The following is a 12091-nucleotide window of genomic DNA, read 5'->3' as shown; positions in this document are numbered from 1 at the left end:
ACGGCATCTGTGTCCGGTTAGAAAAACTTCAATTTCGTGACGTTCATTTCAAAAGGTATTTGTTGAGCTACGAAACATTAAAAAAACGATAGTCATTTTGTCCAAACGTCTGAAAAATTCAAAATACGCTTATCTCCAACGTAATATGTACTAACAACCCTCTTTGACGTCGCGCTTTTGGTGAAACGACGTGTTGTAGGAACATCGTGCGCAATGTTTACATATTCAAGGAAAGTTCTTTTTTTCAAGCTTTCCCACTGTTAAAATTAATTTAGTTCATTATGCATGTTGAAATTTTAGGATAAGTACCTAATTTCAGCTGATTTTGTCAGCTACGCAATACATACTGGTTCAAGCAAGCACTTCAGAAAAAAATTCACTTCAATCTTTAAATTATCAATCAAATAGATAAACATGTGTAGGCAAACTAATTGTTATGAAAAACTGTATTAAAGAATGCTCTATATTACTGAAACCGATGCATTTCGTTTGCGCATATTACCATTACATTTCAGCGCAAAAATCATGTTTGCGAGCATTTGTTTTACAGGTAAACTCATTTAATAATTTATTTCATTATTTACAAGTATAATCATACCTGGTAAGCACTCCTATCTAGTTCCCTGCTGAACAACAAAATTGAAAATAACGTTTAAACCAATGATTGCGTTGGATAAAAACCACACATATAATACGTGCATATTTACATATATCTATATATGACATGTAACGATTATAATGCTGCTTCAATACTTAAGATATTGCATTAGATCAAGTATTTCTGTATTGACGAAGACGTTGATGAATGAAATCAACGGTAATCTAAGAATATTAGAATTTCGTACCGTGCGTTTCATGTTAGTAGAAGATTCAAAACTTTTAATTTGTTTCAGTGGGCGCATTACGTTTGCGTGCATTTCGGGATTTTTTTTTTTTTTACGTTTGCACACATCTATTTTACAAGTAAACTCGGGTAAAAAAATTATATAAAAAAATGATATAAAAATATAAATGACTATATTTGTTAATTGTTCTGATAGATATGACTATAACTTACTAATTTAGAAACCATTTGTTAATCAAAATTAAATATTGTTCATATTGTCTTCTAAAATAAAGTATAAAGTTATATTAAAATACCGTTATAGCTTAAAGAAAACATGTATCTTCATTGCGAATATTTCAACTGAATAGCACGGTAGGTATAGTGTCCGGATAGGATCGTGGGTTTTCGAGTGATTTGATCGGGCTTTTTCGAGTGTGACCACTTTTTTTTTCGAGTGAATATTATCAAAAATGTAAACAAACAGACTTCTTTTCTAACACGACGTGATCCAGAAGCTTCAGTTTGATATACAAGGTTATACATTATATGTTAGTATTTGAGATATAAAGATAGTATGATTCTGACATTGCTTTTCGTTTAAAAAGTTAAATTTAGCCTTAAAATGCTTTTATTCCAAAGTACCGAATAAGACCATTTTCGTACACAAACCAATGCAAATGCCGACGGAAACGATACATGGAATATATATATCCTTAGATATACAGACACTTTACAAAAACTATTGCTATTGGATTGAAAACGACATTTTGAGACTAAATTCAGTTTTTCATGTCCGGGCTTTTTCGAGAGCAGTCCGGGCTGTTTCGAGTGTGTCCTTTTTTTATCGAGTGATTATATTCATTTCTTATAGCTAAATAGGTTATGTGTTTACGTTTAAAAACTATAAAATAAATGCTCAAATTAAGTACTTTCAAGACAACTTTATTTAGACTCTCCCAAAAAGTAGGTATGTAGAAGAAAAAAATCTGCTTTAAGTATCGGTTATGATATATGTTTTCACATTAAATCTTGACATTTGGAATAAATATTTGTTAAACATTCTATGTTTTTCCCACTAATGTCTCTTTTCAAGATTGGTGAACAAACGGAAAACTGAAATTTTTCTACGATAGGCAAAGAAGTAAACGCTTTATGTTTGTATGTATGCACGAATTGTTTATCATTGCGACATTTAATTATAAATTTTTAACCACCAAAACAACTGAATCTTAGTGAGCAATTGAAATGTCATCTTATCATCGAATAAATGAGTGATTTATGAAAATGTTACGTTGTCCTATTACTCGAGAAGTCGTTTATATTGTACCATGAATGCGTCTTTTAATTTTTTTAAATATTACCTTACTTTTGTAGTATATTCTAAAGATGATGTCTACACAACTTCCTCTTCCACAACCTACAATAATATTCCATCTGACTGCAGTCTGTTTGGAAGCAAATACGAGACAAATGATTTGAATCCAAAAATCATCCTGAAAGTCAAAAAGAATAAGAGTTACTGGATTGGTGTCAAAATAGGTTTCAAACGAAATATAAATCCTTTAGGTGTGTTTATATATCATTCAATTCTTAAAATCACTTTGTCCTTTTCAAAACATAGGTAAGATTTGTTTCATTTGAAGGACATTGTTGTTAAGAAATGATGATAACTTACTGTTGAGTACTTAGGTTTATATAACATCTATTAACGACGCTTTATTGCAGTCTGTTAAAAGGAGATTATGAAAGACTAACTTTCTAGGCAAAGTTGGTGACACTTAAATCTTCGTCTATATTACCACTATCGTGTCTGTGTCAATACCTATTGACTTTCGTCTCGCGTGTAATTTTCAGTTGGCACGAGGTTATATGGAATAAAAATAGATAATTCATTAATACGTTTAAATTTCAAGGAAATTTCAAACTATTTGTTGTGATAACCAGACAATGCTGCATTCATCAGGTGTTTGGAAATAGTAAGAGCAAGAGAAATAGTATAGACATGTTGTTTTATTAAATCCTAAATATACTATAAGCTAAAACATGAACCTTAATTACATTAAAAATGGAAATGGAGTCAGAAGAACTATTATGCAGAATCCATATATAATAAAATGTGTATATAGGAATGAATAAAAATTGATATACAACACCTTCTCTTTTATTTAAGGAGTACAAAAGGTGTGCAATGGAAACCAAAGTGGAAGTTTAGATGAATGTAATAGCCATTGCAAAGGTTGGAAATATTTTAGCTACAATGTAAGTATCTCAAAACCTCCATTCGTTAAACTAGAACACAAATGCACCATTTTGTTGGATTTTGGGGTGTTTTTTTCTTTGTTGGCTAGTAAAATTTTGATAAAATCACACACCAAAGAATTAAACTATATGTTGACGACAAGACAACGTCATCGATGACATCCCGGGTCGTTCTGTCTCGCCATCTCAACTTTCATCGCAATGGAGATACTCAAGTAACTTCTAATTGGTCGTATCTGTATTGTTAAATAAAGGCAACAGTAGTATACCGCTGTTCAAAACTCATAAATCCATGGACAAAAAACAAAATCGGGGTAACAAACTAAAATCTAGGGAAACGCATTAAACTTTTAAAAGGAGAAGGTAAAATGAGGCCTATTGGTTTTTAGCTTCTGCAACTTGTAAAATAAAACAGCTCACAGTTCAAATAAGAGAAAAAATAAGTTAAAGGTTTTATATACAGGGGTGTGTTCCTTACGCAGAAATTGCTCCAACAAAGTTATGAGGAGGACAGATTAAAAATGACACTCCGTAAATTTTACGGATAGCATCACGAATTGGTGGATCAAATGTGACGTCACTTTGTGCGTTGAGGCTTTGGCTAACCTGGCTGTGTATTTTTATGTGCTGAATTAGGTTGTTTTATGTAATGTATCCGTTTTTGTCTATAGTTATTACCACTATGGTTTTATCATGTATATCTGTTATATATTCATTTAAAAAAAAATACTGTTTGAAAAAGTATGAATTTTTCTAAATAATAAGGATGTTCTTGTTCCTGGCAGAGAACCATGGCCGTGTTGGGAACAACCTTTTGGAATTAGGTCATAAGTGCTCTTCAACTTTGTACTTGTTATGGCTTTCGAACTTGTTTCATTCGAGCGTCACAGGTTAGTCTTGTGTGGACGAAACGCACGTCTACATTTTCAAGCTGGTACTTTTTGTAAGCTATTATTCATGTGTTTCTCTGTCCTATACGTTCTTCCACTTACTTGTATTTTAGTCCTGTCATGCAATGTTGTCATTTTAATGTTATATTTAACATTGCCATAAAAGCGGGAGGTTTGGCATGCCACAAAACCAGGTTCAACCCACCATTTTTTTCTTAAAATGTCCTGTACCAAGGCAGGAAAATGGCCATGGTTATATTATAGATCGTATTACATTTTAATGTTGTGTTTCTGTTGTGTCGTTGTTTTCCTCTTATATTTGATGCGTTTCCCTCGGTTTTGGTTTGTAGTCCCGATTTGGTTTTTTTTCTCAATCGATTTATGAGTTTCTATTGTTGCCTTTATCTAATATGAACTTCAAATTATTATTATTATTATTAATCAAAATTTTATGGTCAAACATAAATCTTACAAATATCATATTTTTACATCTATTTGTTAAAATTTTGCTTCATAATTTAACTTCTAAGTTGAAGTACCGAAGAATTAAATTTAGACTTTTTATTGAGTCAAAACTTGGAGTTTTTAAAATGTTTTTTTTTTAAGTCAATTTAAAACATAGTTAGACATTTACTAATCCTCACGATTGACAATTTTCTTAAAGTTTAGTTTAAAAAGAAAATAAGAAATCAATTGTTTGTTCTAAAGTTTGTTTTGAAAGTTTTGTTATTTTTTTTATTTTATAGTCTTAAATTTGATTTTATAGTAAACATTTTGTGGCTATACATCATTTCAATTATTTAGTCGCTTGCAGAGACATAATTAATATATTTTTAAGAATCAATTGAATTCATTTTCAGATTCCTTAAATATAGGAATAACACATTAATGAACTTCATGAAACTTTGAATTTTTCGAAAAACTAAGGATTTTCTTACCCCAGGAATAGATTATCTTAGCCGTATTTGGTACAACTTTTTGGAATGTTGGGTTCTCAATGCTCTTCAACTTTGTACTTGTTTGGCTTTAAAACTATTTGATCTGAGCGTCACTGATGAGTCTTATGTAGACGAAACGCGCGTCTGGCGTATTAAATTATTATGCTGGTACCTTTGATAACTATTAATATGATCGTGAAGAGTAAGTATTAAATTATAAGCAAGCTGGTACGTTTGATATGGTTTTATATTGTAACCAGTGAAAAAGAACCTTATTTTTTTTTAATCTTTCAATAAATAACGTAGTGCAATTTAGTTATTAAAAATAAAATGGTTTGTACAATGAAAAATTACAAACTTTAAATTATTTACAGCTTTTATACATCAAACGCACACTTTTCGTTAGGATTGTATAGGCAATCTGAGGTAGCTAGAAGCTGTTTGAATTTACAAAAGAAGGAATAAAGGTCACCGGACGTCAAAACCGGTATCCCACTGCAATCTATAAAAGGCCCCGATAGAACCATTGTTAGGCTATTCGAACAAAAACAAAAGGCAACCAATGAATTATAAATGTTTGTGTAAAATGTTACCCTTCCGCCACGTTTCTATATTTTGTGGCGCAAAATTGTATTACAAGGTACATTTTACAGAATTAAATAGATATAAAATTTATGGGAGATTTTGAAAACGTGCATATATCAATGTTTGACAGTTACATAAGGTAAATGTTATTTACAACTGTGATAAATGATAATTCTAAATACTATCTCATGAAATTAGTTATTGCAGCATGATCCGTTGTCCGGAATCTTACATTCACTTTTTATCATTTTTTCCTATTTTCAATAAAGAAGATTTATTAGACGTGTATTTTTTATTTGGGATTAAGATAAAATAAAACTTACAACGATATTCATTTGAAAACATCAAAATATGTTGATTTTAACAACAATTCTTACAAACCTAAATGTCATACTCTTTAAGATTTTTAACTATAACTGAGTTATGCGTTGTACAAATAATTATTTACAACTAAAACTTACTGCAAATCAAATTATAGGAACAGCATTGCAGCTGTTTAGAAAATATCACGGTAGATGATGGGCTTGCAAAGACAAAAACATGCAAAAACCCCGATAATGGACTCTGTTCTATAAATGAATGTGTTGTATATGAAAGAAGTGAGCAACGTTATTTTTTATGCACTCCCTATAACTAATAAACTATTTAATCTGAAAACAAATGTCAGTAAGTATTCTGATTGAACTCTCTGCGAATTGGCACGCTTAACAATATACAACTGTTATTGATTACCTAAACCATTGTATTATTATTTTTCTTTCTCAATGATAACCTTGCTCTGTATTTTTTAAAGAATTTTGAGATATTAGTCAGAAGTATTTTCTAGAAAATGCCTATACCAAGTCAGGAATATGACAGTTGTTATCCATTCGTTTGACTTGTTTTAGCTTTTCATTTTGCCATTTGATTAGGGACTTTCCTTTTTCGATTTTTCCTCGGAGTTTAGTATTTTTGTGAGTTAACTTTTTTTTTAGTTTGGTCATTTCAGAGGAAACTTGGTTAACTTGCTTGCATTTTTTGCTCAAGCAGATCAATAGATAGGCTGGACTTCAACTTGTACACATATATTCTTAAATGTTATTGAATGTTTAATATAAAACAGAGTATAATGTATACAAACTGAAGCTTCGCCTATCTATTGATTGCAGATGTCAATCTGAATAACAATGCTTGAACAAACATTTATACAAACAAGGCAATTAAACCAACATAAACTTTAAGCTACAAGCGTTAGGTAAATAGCTCTAATATAAAAAAGCCCATTGTTTCTGCTCGGTACATATCTTTGAATTGATATTAACATTTTAACCTATTTATTAAAAAGTAATGTAACCCATTTAATTCATATAATTATTTATTCAAAACTATAAGGTTTCAGAATCAATTTATTCATTTAGATCTCGAAAGATGAAGAAACAATTTTCCCTGAATTTAATTCACACGATGACCATTTTTGAAAATTCATATAATAGTTATGTTAGGTGCGAACAACATAAAGAATTTTGAATGAAATTCTTTAAGTTGATATATGCCTGTTTGTGCTTCTTTGTTAACTATTCGTTTGTTTTTATTTATTATCAAGATACTTGTAGTACTATCGTATTCTTGTCTTTCTTTTTGCTTATGTGATTTATCTATATGCCTTTTTATGTTTCTTTGTTTCATATATGACGTGGCTCTGTACTTTTACATCCCGTCATTGTGTTATTGTACTATGGTATATTTGTCTATGCTTGTCACTAATTTTTGCTAATATGCTTGGACTGAATGCCATTTCGTACTTCTTTTTTTACATGTTTGTATATTGGTCGGTATTTTTTTGGTTTTTATTTTGTAATTAGGATTAAAGTACGATGTTGTTGACTGCTGTATTTTCACATATTTACCTATATCTATTTTTTTGTCCATTCATCGTTTGAATCTTTGTTCAAAACGACACTCTTTCCACAACGAAAGTGTTAGTGTAGAAAGTCATGAAATAATGTATTCAAAATTCAAATAAATTTACGGTGTTTAAGATGATCTTCAATGCTATCTTTTTTTCAGAATAGAGATTTATTGTATCAAAATGATCTTAACAGCGATCATTGGGATTTCATGAAAACATTTAAAATCTTAAATTATATTGCAAAGGCACATACATACTAGTATACAAGTTACAGTAGGTTTAACAGTTTTCTGATTTTAAACCCCTGGATAAACAAATACAAGGAAAATTACTGCTTTATCTTTTCTTCTCATTTGATATAAACTATTCATATTCTATAATAAAAAAAGATCTCGAAAAAGTTTTGTGTTTTATATAAAGACATAAATACTTGAATAGAAATAACATAAGAAATATATAATTGAAAAGTTATTTTCTTGAACTAATTGATCCAGGTGCAGATTAATTAAGCTAAAATTAAAATTGATACCGAAAAATTGAAATGCTCATTTAGAAAACACTGAACGCAATTTCAACAATGAATGAGGTCCAAATCAAATATACATCGGTTTGAACTCACAACATGCATAAGGAAAAAGTGTTTTTTTTTATAGATATGATATGAAAAACACAGATAAATTCTAACCTCACAAGTAAATATGTGTTATATTTTTAAATCAGCTGGTCTGATGCAAGAAAAGAGGGCGAGGAACTGTATGTCGTTGATGAAGCCAGTTATACAGCTATTGTGATTGCATGATGTTATCTTGCTCATCGACTTTTCTACTTTAAAACGCATATAAAAAAAAGTTTCTCTTGTTCTTAAACGATTTATCATTTTCCTGAAATGTTGATTATTCTTCTTAAAACAACGCGTGGTTCGTATCTATGATGAGTTTATTCGTTAGATCACAGTTCTTCTTTGGCCAAATTTCAATTTCGACGTCAAATGTACTAGCTTTCCTTTAACTTCTCTATTGTGACGTTATGAAAAAGATTAACCTCACATAAAAAGAACTCATCTTTTGCAGATCATTCGAAAGGTAAGATCGTATTTGTCTGAATATCGTTAAAAATCAGGGAAACAGATTCAGTCACAAAATCTTGTGCAATATGAAATTTATCCACCCTCGTGCCTTGCGTTTTGAATTTGAAAAAAAATCAACTGTCTCGATTTTATAAATATCGTATCACACTCGATACAGTGGTTTAAACTATATTTACTATGTGATTATTGCAGATGAACTATTATCATATACTTAGACTAAATAACATATAATTTTTACTGTATGATAAAAGCATTATATTAACGTAAATTCCATTTTTTTTTAATTGGTGCTTAGCGGGCTGATAAAAGTTTATCACATGCTTCGACTGTTATCACATGCCTTTCCGTAACGTTATCGCATGGCATTCCGGTGATACTCGGCAATCTAAAGAAAATTCACCTCAATGAACGTTTTCAGCGAAAAAAACATTACAAAGTAGTGCACAAAACAATTATTTGGATATTGTGTATATATTGTGTAAAATAATAATGAAATTTTATTTTTTTAATTTATTAAATGAATGCATTTATTTTAAAAGTTTGAAACATAATTTAGAAAGTTACTGTGAAGAAAGTTGACTTTTCCAAACAGTGTTCATTATGTATATTGTTGAATTAATTTTTTGTAATTTCGTCCATACTTAAATGTTTTCTTCTCTGTTGAGGCATATGACAGAAAGATTTCATATCGAATGTAGTTAAATTTGGGGTCCGACGTCGGTAAACTTTTCACTCTTTTAACTTTTATATGGGAACCACGTAAAAGGATCTATGTATTTTTCTCCATTGTTGAAGCATATGATAAAAAGATCACAACATGTCATTTTTCATATCGCATGTATTATCAGCCCTTGGTCAATATCAGCCCTCGAGCCAAGCGGCTCTTGGGCTAATATTGAACCTAGGGCTGATAATACATGCGATATGAAAAATGCCATGTAATGATCTGACATTATCGATTATACACACGTCTAGCGTTTATGTTTGACATCGAGAGAATACATTTGACGTCAAAGTGTTACGATACCAAAAACGATGCAACAGTTTCGCGGGTTTTTTTGTTTTTTTTATCATTTATGGCACTTTAAGCAAAACTATTTATTAAATGGAATTCATTTTTATATGTGGCATTTGAAGACAGATAACTTATTGTATTTAAGCTTGGCCTTCGTAAAACTTGATTTTAATTTTGCAAATATCCGTTTACTAACCTCCGCTCAGCGTCGCTAGGTTAACTCAATTTGCGACAGTAAAATTACGTTTTACGAAGGATGAGCTTAAAATACAATGCAGATATCTCTTAAGTTAACTATTGTTTTTCTTATGTATTATCAATCAAATTAAAAACCTAGAACATTACGTGAACTGTTTCTTTTTAAATAAAGCAATATTTTACTTTTTTTTTTTCTCTGAATTTTTCTATTGAGATAAATGACGACAATGCTTGATGACGTCGCATAGAAAGAATACAACTTTTTGAAAATCTTTGAAAAAGTAGGAAAATTCATTAGAGAAACATATTCTGACTCTTTAATGCGTGAATTACGATACTCCTCCACTTTCAAAATTTTAATTATTTAATAATAAAATGTTATTCTCTCGAGTGGAGAATTATCGTAACTAACTTTTTGCAGTCTAGGAATCTATATTTCTGCACACTACCAAAATATCTGTTCTTAGCAAATAATTTATCGAAATCTTATTTTGACGTTAAATTTTTAATTTCTTCTGAATGTCCTACTGTGACGTCATGAAAAAATGTCACCATGCCTGATTACGTCTCATACTTATATAAGGAACATATTATTCTGCTAGTTATTATTATTCCTATTTCATTAGAACCACAACTATAGCTCGTGCATCACGATATTTCTCCACTCAAAAGTTAAATTCTAAATATTTGAAAAACTCTGCAAGTCTCTCGATTTAGATTTCAAAATTTTACTATAGCGAGTAGAGAAATGTTGTTAAACACTTGCTGCGATGGCGGAATTAGATATTCCCTTCATTTCTTGTACTTGAAACTACATGCATTTTATAACCAGAAGAAGGTTTTAGAATCCTTTATCCTCAAGAATGTAAAAAAAACAGACTTTCCGAATACACCTGTTCGTCGTTCCTTTACAGATACAGTCCTACTTGTTATGTTATGATTGGAGACATTGACATAATAAATAAACAAATAAAAAAAATAGAAAAAATAGAAAAAAAGGATAAAACATGATTATTTCTATAAATTCATTAAAAAACCATTGACATATTTCAAAACTCGCCATCTGAAATACTTAGCTGAGATCCTTCTGCTCTCATCATCAATACACGTGGTATTCTGTATTCATCTGATCATCTCAACTTTCGCGTGAAATATTTTTATCAAGGTTAAGATGAACAATTGAATAAAGGCAACAGTAGTATACCGCTGTTCGAAATTCATAAATATATTGAGAAAAAACAAATCCGGGTTACAAACTAAAACTGAAGGAAACACATCAAATATAAGAGATCTACGATACAACAGAAACGCAGCATTAAAATGTAACACACACAGAAACGAACTATAATATAACAATGGCCATTTTCCTGACATGGTACAGAACATTTGACGAAAATAATTGTGGGTTGAACCTGTTTTGCGGCATGCCAAACCAATTAAAACAGAAACAATACCGGACAATAGATAGTACAATTTCCATAATTAAGTAATATAATAAAGGTATTTGTTGTCTGCTCTATGGTCGGGTTGTTGTCTCTTTGACACATTCCCCATTTCCATTCTAAATTTTATTTAAAAACTAATTGTCAAAATCAATGTTTTGTATACCTAACCATATTTAATAGATATAATTTTACTGTATAATCAACCTGGTTATACAGTAGCTAATTCATAGGGATACCCGAGTAAATGCTGTGAGTCGAGGAAGTTGTAAAAACAGTATAAAAATGTGCAATAAAAAGATTTTTTTTTTATAAAAAAAAAAAAATGTTAGCAAATTGCACGGAATATCAAATTCTGAATGCTGATGGACGCATTTGAGAACTAGTCGAGAAAACTAATAAGTGCGAACAAAATTTAACACTCTTTCCAATTAAATTAACAATGTTGGTCCTGCATTCAGAAGCGCATCTTTGGCGAATTTAATCCTTTGTTTATGGAATTCTTATTGTTACAGATGTTTCGGACAAAGGTTATGTATGTGATGTAGTCCTGTTTGGATATGGCAGCTGGATATTCACAACTCAAAACTGTTCTACAAAGTTAAACTTTATTTGCGAAGGAGGTAATACGTAAGAAATAATTCATGCAAGCTATACTTTATTGTAGTTTTAACATGGGTAGGCATTATATTCGTGATTATTTTTGCCCGAGCGATAGTGAGGAAGGAGGTTTGAACAGCCAGCATGAACGGTTGACGTATCTAGGTCAAATATGACAATTTCGAATAGCAACGCATTACAGACATAAAAAATGAATTAGTAACAACATGTGCATTATTTAAGAGTTTGGAAGTGTTTTAAGTTAATTAAATATATCAAATGCATGACAATTTGATCAAATTCATTATTCTGCAGTAGTCATTTTACATGCAAACAAATTTCATTGGATTTAGAGCATGGGTC

The 12091-nt window shown here is 30.4% G+C and overlaps 1 protein-coding gene across 1 annotated transcript in view; it reads left to right on the top strand.

Moving 5' to 3' along the window:
• The window catches only part of LOC139488064 (uncharacterized), a 222688-nt gene that overhangs the window by 116081 nt on the left and 94516 nt on the right, over positions 1-12091 (top strand). Inside the window, exons 3-5 of the mRNA XM_071273404.1 lie at positions 2997-3085; positions 5977-6097; positions 11644-11751. Of these exons, the coding sequence (XP_071129505.1) occupies positions 2997-3085; positions 5977-6097; positions 11644-11751 (318 nt within the window). The remainder of the gene's footprint in view (positions 1-2996; positions 3086-5976; positions 6098-11643; positions 11752-12091) is intronic.

Source organism: Mytilus edulis, chromosome 9 (genome assembly GCF_963676685.1).
Source record: "Mytilus edulis chromosome 9, xbMytEdul2.2, whole genome shotgun sequence".
NCBI classification, from domain to species: domain Eukaryota; kingdom Metazoa; phylum Mollusca; class Bivalvia; order Mytilida; family Mytilidae; genus Mytilus; species Mytilus edulis.
Note: the sequence above shows the minus strand (reverse complement) of the source record. Positions and strands in the feature narration are given on the sequence as shown.